The 19,810-nt window shown below is 43.2% G+C and overlaps 1 protein-coding gene across 8 annotated transcripts in view; it reads left to right on the top strand.

Moving 5' to 3' along the window:
• The first annotated feature begins 3,713 nt into the window (after positions 1–3,713).
• Positions 3,714–19,810, top strand: part of NEO1 (neogenin 1) — a 105,182-nt gene continuing 89,085 nt past the window's right edge. For 3 of the 8 annotated variants that reach the window (XM_081887590.1, XM_081887588.1, XM_081887586.1), the window contains exon 1: positions 3,719–3,908. In XM_081887590.1, coding sequence (XP_081743716.1) covers positions 3,755–3,908 — 154 coding nt within the window. In that variant the 5' untranslated portion in view covers positions 3,719–3,754. Of the gene's footprint in view, positions 3,909–19,810 lie in introns of all 8 variants that reach the window. The other 5 variants (XM_081887592.1, XM_081887591.1, XM_081887589.1 and 2 more) reach the window with 3 other exon arrangements.

Raw genomic sequence — 19,810 nt, 5'->3', positions numbered from 1 at the left:
CTGGCATTACTTAGCTATGAGGGTATTGGGTTGCTGTTAAAAAAAAAAGGCATTGTTTTTGCTGTTGTGTTGTGTGATGCCCTGGGCTCCTTTGGGAGGAAGGGTCTGATTGAAAAAAAGTAATGAATGAAATAGCAGGAGTGGAGGCAGGGGGAAAGGAAAGCTTGTTCCAAATCAGAAAAACCTGCACTTACTCGTTTACAAAAAAACAAGAAGCTGCCTTGTACATAGACCATTTGTTCATCTAGCTCAGCATTGTCTACAGTGTGGCAGAGGCTTTCTAAGATTCCAAATGGTATACATTCCCAGTCTTACCTGGAGATGATGGGAATTAAACCTGGAGCCTTCTGTGTGAGGAGCAGGATCTCTGCACTGAGTTTTGGAACTTTGCCTTACATACAGGTATGTTTGAATGTAAACCAGGTATCTGAATATGCAATGAAACTTCCACAAACATTCCACAGACTGAGGTATCGATGGCTCTATGTTGCTTGCACAATTTGTACAATATGTGCTCTGAGGTACAATTTGTGCTCTGAGTTTTGAAGTGTTATAGTTAGATGTAAACAGTGTACATGTAAGATTATGAGACTTTAAGAAATAATATTCAGCACACCTTCAGCTATGAGTATACCAGACTGCAGATTAGCAAATGTTTTGAGCTGATAAGAAGTGATATGGAAATTCCTTCTTTAGTCTTTGATCTGTGATGGCTCACTGACATAGACAAGTCATAACCTGATACTTCATCGAGGCACTCAAGTAATGAATATGCATGTGTGAAATAGGCCTAATTATCTCCTGTTCCTCAGGGAGGAGGACAGAAGAACATACAGATGTTTCACCTAGCACCACTCTAGAAGGAAAAGAGCAGAAAGGGATTAAGAGTCAGAACCAAATCACAGGTGTTTTTAACTATCAGGATTCTTCCCCCACTTCAAGTTACCACCGCTGTTCACATGGAGGATGGAGCAGGCTTGGACCTGAACCAATGGCTTCAAGTTACAAGAAAGGAGTGATGGGAACGTACAGTCATATGTGGTGGGATTTTGGAAACAGATTGGTATAGAAATATTGGGGATTGTGGGTAGGAAGGTGGGGATAGCTAAATTAATGGTTCTTATTAGTCTGAGTAGCACCGAGTTAAAAACAAAAGAGGAATATAAATGGGTAAAATTGATGGTAACTGCAGCCAGACAGGTTATAGCGAGTAATTGGAAAAATTGCAGAAGAGCTAGGGGTGAACCAATGGAGGAAAAAACTGAATAATATTATAATTTTAGAATATCTAACTGTGAAGATACACAGAATGAAAGGGTTTAAGGTCAGTGAGAAAGAGGAGGATTGATTTGAGAAGATATTGAATTATTTGGGTAGGTTTGAACAATTTAGGGCAATAAAAATGTTAAAGGTTAAATAAACCTTGTGGATGGAGGAGTGCTAACATATATAAAATTGTACATATGGTTGATTTGAATATGTTATTATTGATTATGTATACCCAATGTATCAGCCGCCTGGGGAGGTTTCACTGTTTGTGTTTGGTTGTTGGTAAAAGAAAAAAAGTTACAAGAAAGGAGATTCTAACTAAACATCAGGAAGAACTTCCTGACAGTGAGTGTTGCTTAACAGTGGAATAGACTGGTGGTGGATTCTCCTTCCCTTGAGGTTTTGAAGCAGAGGATGGATGGCCACCTGTCATGGATGATCCAGTCGAGATTCCTGCATTGCAGGGGGTTAGACTAGATGACCCTCAGGACATCTTCCAACTCTAGAATTCTACGAATTACTCTATTTCACCATGTCCTTCCTTCAGCCAGTGCGGGAGAAGACACACCTCCATCTGCTGGCTGAGACTGCTCTGCAGCTCGGCTCAAAAGCAGGGATGAGCAACCTGCAGCCCTCTACCTGATCTCAGGCAGGTGGAAAGGATGGGGAAGAATTGGGGGCGGGGGCAGAGAAAGAAAGAGGAGGTGGCAAAGAGCAGAGGAAGCCAGTCTTTTGGTCCATCTAGCTCAGTACTGCCTATTCTGACTGGCAGTCGCCTTCCAGGATTTCTGACAGGGGTATTTCCCAGCCTTGCCTGGAGATGCTGAGATTGAGCGTAGGAGCATCTGCACGCAGAATAAGACACTCAACCAGTGCGCTATGGCGAAAAGGGAGCTCCCGTCCATTTGGGGGCTGTGACTTCACCAGCCACAAACACATTCTTCCCTGCTCCATCTATTGCCATAGTTTAATTTTAGCTTCATACAACTGTTGCATATCCCCTGGAATTGTGATTACACGAGGCAACCGATGAGTGCAGCAAATAGATAGATGCAGGTGATAAGAAGCCCACAGACAGGCATGCGGGCAGCTTCCTGCTGCCGCCCTCCCAACAATATGCAGAGGGACATGCTGCCTTTGAAAGAAAAGGGAAAACCAGAGACATTTCTGGCTGTGAACGAAGATGCAGATTTTTGGTCTCGGTTGACGGCGGGAAATGCAAAAATGCACCAAGCACCCTTCTTATGGGATTGCTTGCGGTGGTTCGGTTCGGCTTCTCCTGCAAAGGAGGCAGTGTGGGGAAAAGATGCGGTTTGGTAAGCAGGAGGCACCGAGCGGGGTTCGGAGACTCCTGCTGCGGCTCTCTCTCCCTTCCGCTGCCGTCTCCCTCCCTCCACCGCAGCCAATCCTGGGCTGGACACGTTTACTCAAAAGCAAACCCACTGGCTTCAATGGGGTGGAAGGGTATTCACTCTACACGCAAGTGGGCGCGCAGCACAGCCGCCTCTGCAAGCCCAGCCACCCCGTCGCAAGGCCCCCTTGAACCCAGCGCCTCCTTTACTTCTGAGTAAACCGACCCGGCTTGCAAGTCCGCTGGATCTCATAAGCCTTTTTTTTTAAGCCCTCCCGTTCCTATTTGCAGCGGAGCCAGGGCGGGTTTTGCATCCCGCTCCCACGCCACCCGTCGAATCCTTTCCCCCCAACGTTCTCTCCTTCGCCCCGTTCCATCCCACCCCTCCTTTGCGATGGGCGTCGGGGGAAGCGCCGTGCCGGGTTTTCCTTCTCACTCAACGCACTCGAGGCGGAGTTCGGGAATGTCCGTGAAGGGGCGGGGGGGGGGAGGGGAGAGAGAGTGAGTGAGTGAGAGAGGTGGGAAGTACCAAGGAGCTGCTGCTCCGCGCGGCGGCTCGCGTGGCGTGCGGAGGTGCGCGCGCATTCCTCCTCCTCCTCCCGGGCTGCCCCACCCCCTTTTTCCTTTCCTTTGGAATTCTGTCAGCTCAGCGTGCGCGCTCGCGACGATGGCGGCGCGCGGCGGCCGTGTGAGGAGGAGGAGGAGGAGCGGGGAAGGACGGTTGGTCGCGTGAGCGGCGGCCAGTGAGGAGGAGTGGTGGTGGTGGTGGTGCGCGGGCGCGCGCGCGCGCGCTGGGCGCTGTTGCTCCTCCTGCTGCTGCTGCCGCCGCAGCGGCGGCCGTGTATGTGTGTGTGTGTGTGTTTGTGTGTGTGAGGAGAGAAGGAAAAAGGAGCCCCGCTCAGAGCCCGGCGCTGGGACCGGCCCGCCATGGAGTAAACCGGAGAACAACGCCGCCGCCGCTTCTGCCTCTGCCTCCTTTTTATTCTTGGGGCGCCTTGGAAGGAGGACCTGTGACTGAGTCGTCTGAGGAGGAGTTGCCACAGCCGCCGCCGCCGCCACTGAGGAGAGGGAGCCGCCGCCGCCTCCGCCGCCGCTTCTCGCCCGCTCGCCGGGCTCGGGGCTAGCGGGGGAGCGATGGCGGCGCGGGGAGCCCCTCGGCGGCTCCTCCTCGGCTCCTTCTGGGTGGCGTTTCTCCTCGGGCAGCGCCCGGAGTCGAGCGTCGCCGCCGCCGCCGCCGCCGCCGCCAGGAGCAGCTCTTCGCCTCAGCAGCAGAACCTCCCGCCCGCAGGTGAGAGAGAGAGAGGGGGACTCTCAGGCCGGGAGGGGGGAACGAGCAAGGAAAAAAGAGCGGGGGGGGGAGAGAGGCTGCGCGCGCCTTGGTTTGTGGCCCCCTCCCCCTTTTTAAAAGGCTTTGCGTGTGTCCCCCACCCCCTCCGTGGTGGGGGGTGTTTTTTTGGGGGGGGTGGGGGGTTCCGTGTCTGGCATGTTGTGGGGAAGGAGGGCTCCTACCGCGTCAAGTTCCAGCTTTTATCAATAAGCGACGGTGTTGCCGAGGGCCATTTCGGTGCTTTTGGGGGGTGGGGTCTGCGATTTCTTTTTAATTAATAACTTGCGCCGAAAGGGGGCAATTCCCTTCTCCCTCTCTCCTCTTACCCCCCCCCCGCCCCCCCCGTTCTCAAAAAAGAAAAACACAGCCCGCGCACACACACGCCAACAACAACGGGATCCTGTCCTGCATGCCTCTGAGCAAAGGGAGTATTTATAGGGGTGGCTGTGGAGGGTCTGCTGCTGCCGCAGACAGCGAGTGGCCTTGCGCAGCGCGCTAGGAGTGGGCAGTGATTTTTTTCCTCCTTTCCCCAGTCCTGCTCCCTGTGTGTTGTTTTTAGTGTGGGTCTTTTGTCGCTGCTAGCTTAATAAAACAAACAAAAAAACCAAAACCTGGAGATCGAGGCAGCTTTGTATAGGTTGTGTGACACAAATCTGTTCCTCCTTATTTCACGGCGTGTTTTTTCCTCCTCTTTTGTGCTGGGATTTTTGTTTTGCTTTGTTAAAAAGAGGTCAGTTCCACTTGTAAGAGTCTCACACTGTTGGACACGTTTAATGTGCCAGCAGAGGCCACTGCACACCTCCGTAGTAATCAGTTGCTGGTGCCATTTACTACGTTGTACAGGAAGGAGAGGCAGCCACTGCAAAGCCATCCCTTCAATTTGGTATTCATCAATGAATACTTCGCCAGAATTACCCCTCCCCTTTCTCTCTCTGTAGTAATTGAGTTTGGTGAGAGAAATTCTCTTAAAATCAAAGATCCTCAGGTGTGTTCAAGAAGACAACCACCCTACTATCCACAGTGCCCTTCCCCTCGCCTCCCCCCCTTCTCTCCCCGCCCCCACTAGTGGAAGTGGTGTGAGTTGTAATGCCATAAACATGAAACGTGCTTTAACTTCTGTTGGATTTAGCAGTGTGTACTTATGTCCTGCTTACATCAGTGGGATCCTGTGTGTGTTTACTTGGAAGCAAATTGCACTGAGCTCCATGGTGCTTATTCCAAACAATCAGCTTGTAGCCCGATTATGCTTCTGGAAAGTTATTAAGCTGGGCCCTTAGGTGGCTGCTTATACTATCATAAATAAGGTACATTAACAGTCTGATTAACATACTGTAGCATAGCCATGCATGTTATGTAGGTCCAGTATTATAGTCATGAAAGTCTCTTAAGTAGGTAAAACTGACATTAAGATATTGAGGGGGAAAATCAGCTGGTTAATTTTCTTTTTGCTTATTCCAAAAATCTTGAGCTAAAAAGTGTTCTGAAATATACTCCCCACTATTTGTTCAGTTACTGGTGCTAATATGCTGACTTGAATAATTGAAATTGACACTGCTCATTGGTTTGATTGTCCACCTTTTACATATGTAGGTTTTTTATGTTACCTTTTTGGTATGCTTTACATTTGTGTTCTGTGGTTGTGGCCAATAGCAAAACAATTGAAAGTGAATCTGAATACTAGTAGTAGAAATGATAGCTATATGAGTTTCTAGCAATATTCTTGTGCAGTTGTAAAGTGTATGTGCGCAGGGAAAGTTGACTTAAGAGTAACTGCTTTTCTGTTTTGCTGGGGAGGGTGGAATCTTACAATACGTATATGCAATTCAGACTGAGATTCAGTTTGTAAATTACAGAACATGTAGGCTAATGTGTTACACGTGCTGTCCGTAAAGAACAAAATGAGTTGGGTTTCCCCCCAAATGTCTTGGAGGATTACAAATTTCAAAGTATTGATATACTAAACTGGAGTTACTAAAACACCATTTCAGTTGTTGTTAAAAGTGTGTTATGCCTTATGATGTGGTGGTTTATCTTAAGGTATTAAGATAAAAAGTGCATTGAAGCATATTTGAAATAAGTTCTGAAGTGGGAAAAGAGATGTGGGTGTAGCTGTATAAGTTAGCACCAATTTAAGGAAATCTGTTTTTTATCAGTGGTCAATGAATATGAGAATAGAACAGTTTTGTAAGTAGAACATTAAAAATAGGCATTATCATCTATATGCAGTTAATGATGCATGTTCCTGGCTGCTCTGGGAAGTTTCCCAACTCTCAAATCAAGGTGTGTCAAAATATGTAAAAAGGCAATGAAATCCCAACAGCCCAACAGTCTATCCTATGCTCAGCTTGGTTATTATGTTCTGCTTTGCCTCTGTTATGAGATAGACTTCATGTTTCAGCTTTGACTATTTGGATAAATGTCACACTTCTATAAGTTCTTGATGTATCTTTGACTATGTCATCCCTAATAGTCAAAATTTTGGGTATCATAGGACTATCTTCACCAAACAATTTCTACAGAGTTTGTCATTAACATGCTATTAGTGTGCTGCAATAAATACCGGTATTTAAAATAGGCTCCTGTGGAACTCCTCACATCAACCTGTGGAACGGGCTACTGCTGTGCTTCTGCATGAGTCACTGTCCTGGGTGTCTTTTCTTCCATTGAGATTCCCTGGTGGGGGGCAGTTTTGTTGTATCTTTGCTTTAGCAGGGAAGGAACTCATTACTTCAGCTGCAGCAGAATTAACTGCTCTTGGAGGTGGGCTGTCTGACTCATAAGTGGCTACTCTGAGCTTGTCTTCTTTCAGTTTGGGCACACAGCCAGATGCCTGCCATGAAGAGATACTGGGTGGTGGACTCTTCTGATGGTGGGTAATTCTTACTCTAGACATACTCGGAGTAAACCTTTTTCCGATATGTGTGCCTTGACTTATAATTTAGGGAGGGGGAAGTATGTGTTGGCTACCAGAAGTTTCGACATCCCATTATTTAGGGTTACCCTTTGAGTTCCCAATTTTTAAGGAGAATCCAAAAAGGAGACCTCAGTAATAATCTGATTGTTTTAGACTGTGCCATATTTTAGTAATTGAATGGTAGAATAGGCATTTTGAGTTATCTTTCATGTTCATCATTTTGAACAGAGATGTACGGGTGTCTCCTGTGGCAGAAATTTGGGGTGCTCTTGTCCTCTGCCAAAAGGGCAATATGGGAGGGATGGGTTATGCATGGAGGTCAGTGTTTCCCAGAGCCAAGACATCCCAGATGGTTTCCCTTGTTCTTTGGTAGTGTCAGTGAAGCAGAAGAGGATAGGAGATAGGTGAAAGAACTCTCCTCACACATTCATCATTCATCACTGTAGCTGTTGCCTTTATAACAAAGAGACAGTACTTGAAATTCCCCAGGTGCCAGGCATGTTTTGTGACTAGCACAGGTCCGATTGCGACCATGGCGAGATCTCTGGGTGCCAGGTTGGCAACTGACAACTCCATCTGGTTGGCCCCTCCAGCCTTCTTAAGCAGGTAAGCAGAAGAGCTTATTCGTTGCATTTATATTCCACCTTTTACTCCAAGGAGTACATGGTTCACCCCTTCCTCAGTTAATCCCTACAACAACCCTATGAGGTAGGTTAAGAGGTTGTCACTGGCCCAAGGTCACCCAGTGAGCGTCATGACTGAAGTGGGGATTTGAACCCTGATCTCTCAGCTTAGTCTAACACACTAACCACTGCACCACACTGGCTTCCTAGAGTACAGTGGTACCTCAGGTTTACATAAAAGGTAAATACATATAGAGAAAGCAAAATGTCACTTAGAGAAGGATCTGAAATATTTTACTTGAAGCTTGAATTTGTTTTTTTTCTGGATTGTTTTATTTGATGTTTTAATGTGTTGTAAACCGCTTTGAGTTGGTTTTTTTAAGTGTAAGTGCTATAGAAATGAAATGAATCATAATAACAAATTCCATTGGGGAAAAATGGGGCCTAGATATTCCGTTATGGTGACCACAACCTAGATTTAAGGTGCCATTTGGCGATTAGCTTATACTGTATAGCTGACTTTCTAAGACTGCAGAGAGAGCAAAATGCGTAATGGATGAGGTGAATGGGATAGTGGTGTGGAAGTTAGATGAAGCTGCCCAAAGTGGCTGGAGCAACCCTGTCAGATGGGTACGGTATATATGTCATTAAGAATAAGAATAAGAATTGGAACTCTCCTTTCCTCCACCTGTCCAGAAATCAATTCCAAACTTTGTCACACTCTTGCGTGAATGTGAAACATGGGTGAGCTTGTCCAGAAGCTACAATTAGGGTGAAACATGTCCTTAAGCTCTGACACTGAGTGGCCTAACCTTTGCTGATGTGACCCTGCATGATGTAACCCTTCCAGGAATCTGTCACACATGCAGACATTTTGCTAGTCTATATTAAAAAAGCTAGTTTGAAGTACTGGTATTTACACGCTTATGATATTCTGTATCACAGTTTAAGCAAGAAGCAGAATCCAGGGCTATGCAGATTTGGGACTTGGTTGGAAGGGGTAATATATACATTTTCTACACTAACAATGTTTGAGTGATCAGGGCAAGGGGAATGCTCCTTCAGAAGACCATGTTGGTTTGTGGGAACAAAGAATAAGGTGAGATTTGAAGATGCAGATCTGCCGCTGTTGTGTTCTCTGCCTTTCGTGGTTGCTAAGAAAAGGATGGGAATTCATTATTGTTCCCTTGCATCCTGGTGGGATTTTTAGCTCACTTCTTACTGAGTTAATTCCCAGTAGTTTTTCCCAGTCTCCCAAATTAGTTATGCCTTAATAGTTAAGCCATCCTGAGGTGTACTCTTGCTTTGTCATGTTAAACACGTCAGTGAGCCATAGGCATTTGGGTGGGTGAGAGTAGCCCATGAAAGGCAGCCTACTCCTAGTTAAGAGCAACAGGCTATGCAGTTTTGCCTAAATAATAAATTACATCTTTTTCAACTGTTGCATCAGATGAGCTTATTTCTGGGCACACAAACATCAAATGTTTAATCACTTTGAGGTATGTGAAGTACCCCAAAATACCATTTGGTAAATCATAAGGTGATGCATAAAATAAAAAGTCTGGCTCAGTTAGAAATTCTTTTCACATCCAAAGGCCCTTTAAGATGGTAGACTTCAACCTATTTCTTACAAAGTGAAATACAAATGCAACAAACAAGCACTTTGAGAAAATCTTTTTCTCATTATAATAACCATGTAAATTAAAATGGTACATCAGTTTCAGTAAAGAAGCTGTATGTATTGATCACCACATGGCTTTTCGCCATTTTGTTTTTGCTGATTCAGCCTAGCCAATTTGGGATCACACAATGCATGTGACTGTTGGTGCGTTGTAACCAGTTAGGTTTAGTTATGTGCTGACACCACTAGGTTCACATGAAGACTGTGTTTCCATTACTAATTACATGGGTAATCCAGGGTTGTTTTCTGAGCAGTGTTCAGCCCATTTGCACTCTTTCCTGAAAAATAGCCAAAAGGGACCCCCTCTTTTCAAATCTGAGCAAGCTTTTCATGAAGCTGCCCTCCGCCTTCTCCAGTTTTGGCTCAGCGCTGGTGTCTAGCACTGCATACAACAAACCATTCTGCTCATTAGGACTCTTTCCAGCTTCACTAGAAAATCTTCCTATAAACTTTTTTTCACAATTTCTGAAGCATAACTAGACAGCTTTCACAAGAGCATGCAATGAATCTTAGTAGACTAAAGAAACCCCAATAGTCCTTAAATGCAATATTTCCATGACAACTGACAGGATTTGGTACAGATGCTTTAAATGAAATGTACCCCTTTAAATGAATCCTTTTGTTTATCCTGAAGCAGGTTTTCCAAATTCTTCATTGTTGTTTGCTGATAAGCATGAAAAGAGGCCACTAGGTTGTGAAATCACTCAAGTTGCATTAATACATTAATGAGAGTTGTTGCTTGTATGGTCAAAGTGTGTCTTTTTGCAGTTGTGAGGTCATGTGTAACCATTAGATGTGTCTAATATCCAGCTGTGATATGTTTCATAGTTTCTGTTCTTTCTGTAATATCCAGGATATTGGAGGGAAGAATACTGAGGTAGGGGCTTGATCCTTTGCTGCTATGAAAAGGAATGACTTCTAAATTACATGCTGTTAATGGGGAGCAGTGACATGATGAGTGACATCATGAATCTTAGTTACAGGTAGGTAGCCGTGTTGGTCTGCCATAGTTGAAACAAAATTAAGTAGCACCTTAGAGACCAACTAAGTTTGTTATTGGTATGAGCTTTCGTGTGCATGCACACTGTGCATGCACATGAAAGCTCATACCGATAACAAACTTAGTTGGTCTCTAAGGTGCTACTGGAAGGAATTTTTTAATTTTGTTTCAATGATGGGTCTTGCAACTTGTTGGTGTAAATTTGAGTGAAACAAACTTACATTTGAACCATTGAAGGGGCATTAGAGGTATTTAATTCTAGTGGAGCTTTGTCCAGTCTAGTGGCTTCAAATGCTTATCTCCTTTTGTCTGAAAATAGGGCAGATGTTTTTACTGGAGGGTCACCCCCACTATTAATGCTGTACAATACAAAAAATATTATGAAATGCATTTTTCATACCCATGGCTACTCCAAAAACTGAAGTTGTCAAAATGTCCTGTGATATTCTGTCAGTAGCCATGTTGAAGGGAGCTCTTCAGCACTTCCGCATTGTATTTTGCAGAAAAGAAAAGAGGAAGTGATATAGCAGCACTGATTACTGGGCATACCAATATATTCTCCAGCTCCATAAAGGTTGCTCCCAGGCAGAGCAGAGATAATAGCTATAGTAGGTGCTGTAGAACATCAATCTTGGGACCTGAGGCAACAGAACTATACTACCAGGACAGGGAAAGCCCCTACCTGAGGAAATGCTTGTGTGAGACAGGCTCATGCCTCATAGCTACCAATGAAAAGATAGGATGTGAGGAAGCAGTCTCCAATTCAGTGTTTGTCCTTGTTACTGTGATGGGATTCTCGTGGATTGTTGCCAAGTTCATGTTGTGCCCTCTGAAGTGGCAAAGAAAGGAGGATTGCGGGGGAAAGACCCCCGGAATCTACTGACGGTCTCATTTCATCAGGATTTGTCTGCTTTCTGATTTAAAATATCAGTTCTATCTAAAATTCTTTGAAATGTGTTGCAGCTGAAGCAAGGATTGTCTATTCAGGACATAATGACCTTTGCACATTGACATACCCTTTATGGCCATCCTGAGCTGAAGATGCTTTGCAGCTTTTTTATTTAGTTGATGACTACACTTATAGCTATATGTACACACCATAATATAATGTATTTGTTTAATTTTGTTTAATTTATTTTCTAGCTCTTTTTAAGAAGCTCATGGTAGCATACATGGTTCTCCTCTTTTCCACAACAGCCCCGTGAGGTGGCTTAGGGTGAGAGATTGTGATTGGCCTGAGATCACCCAGTAAGCTTCATGGCTGAATGAGAATTTCAACCCTGGTATACCAATACTCTAACCACTACCCCTTATTGGTTCAAGCTTCCTTTCAGTAGCTTGATTCTTTTTCTCATTGGATTAGTTTCTGTGATTTGGATGAAGACACAATTTTGTAATTACTGTATGGCACATTAGCACCTCTCAAGAATATGCTTCAGAAAACAAGATTCCTGGCAGAGACCTTCCTTGCATAGAATAAAAGCTACATCCTGTATATGAATGGTTATGTCCAGGAAAGGTTTGCTTCTCTCTTAGACTTTTCTTCATATGTTGAACTCCTATCTATATTTTTATAGTCAGACTCCACATCCATCTATGTTTCACTTACATAATGTGAAATGGTATTGCTTTCAGTAGCTAAGGAAGATTTCCTACTTAATCTGCAGATTCGGGCTGACAATTTTATGATATTCACTGACTATATTGCTATTCAACTTTACTAAAATATTTTTTTCAATTGTAAAACCCATATGTCTCCAAAATACTGAGGAATGTATGTCCCTGGTCTCACACCCAAAATTTCTTACTCTGTTCATCAAAGTTGAAGCTTTTCTGTTAGTTTCTTATATTCAGATCTGCAGAAATGGTGATAGGAAACCTTTCATATGAAGCCAATGCTATGGATTCTAGTGAGCAAAGGTTCATCCTTCCAAAGTTTCATATAACCTTTCAGATTCTTTCCCCCAATGTATTATTCTTTTCTCTATCTAGTGCTTTCTTGTATTTTTGAGTACCCTACAATGATGCTGTGTCTGTTGTAAATTTCTGGTGCATGATGAAAATAACACTGTGTAAGACTCTGTGTAATATATCGTATTTTTTCGCTCTATAGGGCGCACCGGACCATAGGGCGCACCTAGGTTTTTTTTGGGGGGGGGAATAAAGGGAAAAAATTATTCCCCCCCCAGCCCCAAAGAGCAAAGAAGCCGAGACAGCCAGCGGGATCCATCCCGCTGGCTGTCTTGGCTTCCTCTTTAGCCACGCACAACCTCTCCAGCCGGGAGAGGCTGCGCGTGGCTTTGCCATCCTGCTCGTGGTCTTGGTTCCTTTTTAGCCGCAGAGCTAAAGCAGGGAAGGCTGAGCTTCCCCCCAACCCCAGTCCCTAGAACGGGTCCGGGATCGGGGGTGAGGTTGCGCGCAACCTCACCTTCACTCCTGGAGCTTGCTGCTATCCACAAGCCTTCTGAGCCCGGCGGGAACTCCTGCGGGCTCCCCAGGCTTGCGGATATCTGCCCAAAGCCCAGGGTGCACTGTGCAGCATTCCCCAGGCTTCGGGATGCAGGCTGCTATCCGCAAGCCTTGGGAGCCCAGCGGGAGTTCCCGCCGGGCTCCCAAGGGTTGCGGATAGCTTCCTGAAGCCTGGAGAGCGAGAGGGGTCGGTGCACACCGACCCCTCTCGCTCTCCAGGCTTCAGCGAAAGCCTGCATTCGCTCCATAGGACACACACACATTTCCCCTTCATTTTTGGAGGGGGAAAAGTGCGTCCTATAGAGTGAAAAATACGGTATGTCATATAATATTGTAGATGGAATTGCCTTATTTGATGACAAGATGCTGATGACCAATTGAAAAAATTGATGGTTTAAGGTCTGTGATGGCAAGATTTGAAGTGTAAAGTTTTGAAGTCATCCAAGAAGGCAACAGTACTAGGAACAGTATGGAAATACAATATACTCAAATTTTATATTGTATTACCAGGATATTGTGCCAGACCTATCTGTGAAATGTCTCTTCTCTGGATAAAGGGTGAATAATTTTATCTTCCTGAACAAACAATCTCAAGACCACTTTCTATGTTAATAAGCTTTTCAGGTAATTAAGTGGTTTGGTTTTTATATCTAGAAAATGCTGTTTTTACAAACCAGTTGACATATATAAGAGTGATGGATGCACTCCCATGGCCAATTTGAAATTGGTCTGCTAAAAGCAAACCAAGAAGATGTTCACTGGCTCTTCTCTATTTATGATGCCTCTAGGCTCTTGATACCCTGAAGGTGTTAATGGGAGAGGAGTGGGACCTAAGGGCCATATTGCATCTTAAACCCTCCCCACCTCATGATTATTTGCACTCCCCCCCCCCCCGGTAATTCCAGAGGTGGAAGTTGTGTGGAGGGGTGCAGTCTCCAAATATGCTCTTGTGACTGAGGCATTATGGGAAATCTTTCCTGTCACTGATTGAACCCTCCCTACCGTTGCTTTCACCCCCTCAGATATATCAAAGAATATTGCGGTTAGGACCCACACTGTGACAAGGAAAACAGGGGGTGAAAGTTTACATCACTGGGAAAGACAGTTACATCACCAGGGTCCAGAGTTTGCCTTATGCATACTCCAGGATTGGACATGAATAAAATTGCTGTCCCCTAATGGGTAGACACATGTTGACTTCACTCTGATATTGCCTGGGACATGATTTTCATAAAAATGCTGGGATGGTGGAGAGAGCTTAGATTCAGATTTACTGAAAGGCACACAACTCTCATGTTTGCTGCTCCTGAGGCCTACTGGATATGAACACAATAGCCTTCTCCTCAATTGTGATTCTCATTAATTGGCATTGGAGGCATAATGCTTTTGACACTGAAGGTACTACATAGATATAATGGCTGAAAGTAATTGATAGCCTTATCATTCATTAATATGTCTAATCCTCTTTTATAGCTATCCAAATCAGTGACCATCAATACATCTTGTGCTAGTGAACTGTGTAGTAACTGTGTAGTGAGTGAAGACGTACTGTATTTTGTCTGTCTGAATTGTCAAACATTTTGCTTGATTAGATGGCCTTGGCTTCTAGTATTATGAGAAAGGGAGCAATATATCTCTATCCCTTTTCTGCACACCTTGCATGATCTTATACAGCTCTGTGATGTCTACCCTTATTCATCTTTTTTCCTAAACTAAAAAGCCCCAAATGTTGTAACCTTTCTTCATAGGGGAGTTGCTGCCCTATCGTATTATTTTTGAGGTGAGGCAACCATACCTGTACACTGTATTTCAAGTGTGGGGTGCACCATAGATTTGTATAATGGCATGATATTGGCAACTTTTATATTTAATCATTTCCTAGGCCAGGAGCTGGATGAGAGCACAGGGAGAAGAAAAATGATTCTCTCAACACTTTTTACACAGGCTGTGACCATTTTGCACGGGAGTTCTGTTCCTGAACCCCGTGTGCATTAGTGGAGCTTGGATAAAGCTGTTCTGCCCCGTTATGGATCTGTTACGCCCCCCACCATTCTGCCCTCTTCTGGGTCCAAAAGGACCCATGCATTGGTAGTCACATGTCAATTGGATGTGCACCAAATGGTTGCCAACTGTATTGATCAGGCACAGAACCAGGATGAAGGAATTTTCCATCTTTTATGTCAGTTTTATTATTTGTTTTGGCAGATCTACACAAAAGATAGATTATTAATTCCCATATTTAAATCTGGGGGAAAGTAACAATGGAACCCCTGCTTCCCTAAGCATTTCTTTCTTAGAGCATGTGCATCCAGATATATTCCTGCACTTTATTTCCAGAAGAGTTCAATAATGTTATGATTTCACATTTGTTGGGGTGCTGTTGGTGTTTTGTCTTTGCTTTCTTTCCTTAACATTTCATTATACTGGTGGTATGATGTGGAGGTGTTGTATTGTGGTCATGACATCTAACACAAAGTTCAGCCACAATGTGTAGGCTGTTTGGGAGACCGACTTGAACTTTTCATCTATTCTTGTCAGCGTTTGAATTTAGCAATGCTCCAGGTGCCTGTGACTAAGAGTTCCCTGATTGTGAGCACCTCCAGAAGTATAGTTGCAGTATGTGGTGCCTGACTGAGATGCAGTCTTCACTTCTCATTTCCCTCTGTGGCCCCCTAGTTTCATGCCGTGGCCCTCCATTAAAACAATTTTATCTGTGCCCCCCTTGGAATATCCAGGGGGCCCTCAGGAGGCCATATGGCCCCCAGTTGGGAAATGCTGGTATAGAAGTTAGAATGTCTGTAGGACTAGGACCTAAGAGACCAGGGTTCAAAATCCCACTCAGACATGAAGTTCACTGGGTATTACTGTCCTGTACATGACTAAACTTAAGTCCCACTGTGGTCTTTGTATGGCCTGTTTTGCTATGGCTGTTTATAACCCTCCAAATACCTCAAAATTCAAAAAGAACCAAATGAATTCTCTAAATAAATAAATAGAAATTGCTGCTGCATTTGGGGGGGGGATGGTGACTAGACATTGTGCTTTTGCTCCCATAGCCATGTGCTGAATAACTTTTCTATCCCAGTTTCTAACATTGATGCTGGGCCATCATGGCTGTTCTGCTGTGTGCTGAAGTTTGCTATAGTTAATGGTGCCACATGCCTGGGGTCAAGATTAACAGCTGTGGGGATGGCAGGCAGGGCAGTGCCTCACTTTGACCTGAAAAGAGATCTCTGCAATTTCATTTTATTTTGGAGGGGAAAAAGACTCTATGTGTTTTCTCTTGAACTCTCTATTTTGTGAATTAGATTTTTTCATATGCTGTGGTGCAAAATTGAATTGTTAAAATAGTTGTGGATGTAGAATTAGTTGAATGTTTACTATTTAATTTGTCATATTGTCTTAATAATTATTTTTTTAAAATAATTTTAAAAGGATAGGTGACTTGCTGGCATACAAAGTGAAAATCAAACTTGGTGTGATAAACAAAAATACCATGAAATTTTAAAAAAATCAAAGCTCAGCACTTTTAAAAGTCCAATTTTCTTTACTGTAGTTGGATACATTTTAGAGCATGTTTAGCTACTGTTGGATTCAGTGGGACTTTAAAATGCTTGAATTGGCTAGATCATGCTCTTAGACTTCCCAAAACTGAGCAACCTCCTTATTCTGTTTCCAATATATTCATTTCATTTATACTCCATGTTCTAGCTGACGTATATTTGAGGCCCTCAGTAGGGATCTGGCAAGTGGTTTGCAGTGTGGTTTGGGCTATAAAAGAAATCCCCTGTCTTGAATGGAAGTGATTGCAGCTGAAGAGACTTTTTTCCTTGGGGGATGAGGTAACTTTACTCTGGTTGTGTGAAGTTTTAGTGGATAGAAACCGAAGTATATGTTAATTGTTGATAAATTTCTTTTAATTTTGTATCCATGAACGTAACTTGATCTGAGCTTAGGAAATTGCAGTGTGATCACAATTTACACACATCTAACACGTCTAGTTTCAACTTAACGCAGTCTGGAGCTCTCAAATTTGCTTACTGGGTTCTAAGAGGCTTGCAGGAACTTGGATGGTCCTGCAAAATCTTGTGAGAGCCTCCTGGAGCCCAGTTGAGAGCATTGCAGAGCCCAGTAAGCTAGGCAGAGGGCTTAAAAGCTCTTCTGCTTGCTTTGGGTGGGGTGGGGCATGGCCCACTTGGCACACAGCTTCGAAAAGGGGGAAAATGCTCACACAGGCGGGTCCAAGAGAGTGGTTTGAGTATATGTGTTTTTGTATATACATGCCATCTCTGGAACGTAACCCCTCTGGAAGACATGATCGTACTGCATTTCTATGCTAGAAGCAATCCTTTAGCCCAGGGGTTGTCAACCTGGTCCTTACCACCCACTAGTGGGTGTTTCAGGATTCTAGGTGGATGGTAGGGGGTTCTACAGCACAAGCTGAATCCTCCTTCCATCGAGCACTGGTGGGCAGTAAGGAAATTTCACCATCAAGAAAGATGCATTAGTGGGCAGTAGGTATAAAAAGGTTGACTACCTGTGCTTTAGCCCCTGATTTTGACATGCATCTAAAATTTTGTTGGCACATACAGTAAGCCTGCAACTTACATAGGGGTTATGTTCCGGGGATCATACACCTAAAACCAAAGTGGCATATAGTCAAAGCAAAGTGGCATATAGTTCGATGGTGGATGGGATGGCCAAAGCCTTTTCTCCTGGATGCCCGACCTCCCTTTTTTTGCGAAGTGTGTAAAGCTTAATGCACACAAGTTTAATTTGGCCAAAGTTGGGGGAAGGGCAAAATTGTTGAGCTTTTCTTAGTTTTTCCCAAACTTGTTGATCTTTTCAAAATCTCAAAAAAGAAGTTTTGGAACTATTTTTAAGCTATCTACACTTCCGACGTGGGTTGCCATATGTCCAGATTTTCCCAGACATTTAACCGATTTCTGCCTGGGCACTGTTTCCAATGACCGAATCTCGATTTTTTTCTGGGAAATTCCGGACGTATGGCAACCCTAGCTTATAGAACAGTCACTCTGATATGTTTGTAGCAAGTTTAAACAGTGTTGGCTATATACTGAACTTTGATTCTGATTTGTTTGTGAGGAGGCTAGATGACGTTTCGTCAAAGCAAGTATTATCCCATGCTTTCTACTGCATTTACTCATTACTTTCCTTATTGAAAAATGTCTGATCTTTTGGGAAAGTGGCTTTGTGGCAGAAGAGCTCCCAATTAACTGTAATTGCACAACCTGAATTTGCTGGTATGTGATTCAATCTGACCCCAAAATAGTGAGGCATACACACTTAGTGAGTAAAAACAGCTATATTGATTAACTGAATTGAGGAGTTGAGGAAACATAAGAAGCTGCCCTATATGGAGTCTAATGATTGGCTTATTTAACTTGTTATTGCCTACTATGCACTGACTCCATGTTTTCGTGTAGGGTTTTCCCCCATGTCTTCCTGGATATGCTAGTGATTTAATCCTGTTACTTTGTGCATACATTTACACTATACCACTAAGCTATGGTCCTTTCTCAAAAACATTTGTAGTGTTTCAGTGTAGTTTTGTCAGTAAGGGAAACTTTTCTTCATTCAAATGGAAAGTAAAGGATATATCCAAGGCATGTTCATTGAATGCCAATTTCACGGGGAAATTTGCATATATACACACACGATATTATGCTTCTCATAACATTTCTTTAGATAGTGCATCTTTGAGTAATAAGCTTGGTTTTTGAGAATACTAGATGTCTAAAAAATAATCTGAAGTTGTTCTTTCATGCAGACATTTTTGAGAATACTAGTTGTCTAAAAATTGATCTGAAGTTGTTCTTTCATGCACATTTTATTGCACATTTGGTATTTTAAAGGGAGTGTTGTCATATGAGATACTTTTTCTCCTTAACACATCTTTATGTAAGCAAAGCTGAATCTCAAAATATCTGTTTTATTGAACTTGGTTTTCTAACTATGTCATGATCATAATCGGCTACAGATAGGAGAGTTTGTGCACACTGTTCTCAGGTTCAAATACAGCAGCATAACATGAGGGAAGTGACGTGAGGAAGATTGGAGCATGCTGCTCTTAAGTCTATCTATATGACTCTTCACAACTCTAGTAAATGCTTTCAGATGCCTATTTGTGCCTGTTTGATATGAAAATTAAGTGGCCTTCTTACTGATTTGATATCTTTCAAATCACCTTAAAAAAAATTGGAAGGATATGTTCTTCCAAGGAAAAAATAAGTTGAAAGCCAAATCTAACCGCTAAATGTTCAAATCCTTAAAATGTTTTAAAACTAAATACAGCACACAATGTAGTAACCAAATTAATTATTCTAGCCTTTTAACAATGTGCAAAATCCCCCCCCCCTGAAATAGTTTTCAGGACCCTTGAGTGTAAGTTGACCTCCTCTTGGCTATGGTCCCAACTTAAAAGAATGTGTCACTTCTCTGTGCCAAACTTTCAAAACAGGTATTACTTTACACTTTAATTAACTGCATACATCTTGAAAAGGAAATAAACTAGTGGGCTTTTTCCACTGTGGGCACATAAAGCCTTGCTTCACAGAAGAGAGCACTTAAGCAGGAACAAGGAAGCTTGTGTGAAGTGAGCTAGGATTGTATACTTTAGGGGGGGAAAGTCTGATCTTGGTGTGTAGCTCTTGGCAGTTTCAAACAAAACAGCCAGTGTTCTCTTGGGTTAGAAAAATTATTACCGAAAACAGTCTCCTAAAAATCCATTGAGTGAAATGGCTGCAAAATGTCATTCTCTGAAAACTGACTTTCTTTTGTTAGTAGACCTTTCCCCTAATAGTTCTATGGACTCGCCCTTAATCATTCATATTATTCAGATTTCAATTTAGGGTTGTGGAAACTTGCTTAACTTGAAATGCAAGTATTGGTCTTTTTGCATTCAGTGGAACATATTCCCAGGAAGGTGAGAATAGAATGTATAGAAAACAATATATTAATAGAAAGTCATACTGTACTTGGATCTTGTGCATTCCTACTGACCCATATGCAGGCCTTTATATCCACAGTGAGGAATAGAGAAGGGAAATGGGAGCCCACAGAGAGCTGAGTAAAAACTGGCAGTAACTTTATTGAACAAGTAGCATTAAATACTTAAGAGAATTAGAGGAGGGGTTCTAATTTTAACTGCTTGAT

The sequence above is a fragment of the Podarcis melisellensis genome (assembly GCF_964234715.1).
Source record: "Podarcis melisellensis genome assembly, chromosome: 14".
NCBI lineage: Eukaryota > Metazoa > Chordata > Lepidosauria > Squamata > Lacertidae > Podarcis > Podarcis melisellensis.
Note: the sequence above shows the minus strand (reverse complement) of the source record. Positions and strands in the feature narration are given on the sequence as shown.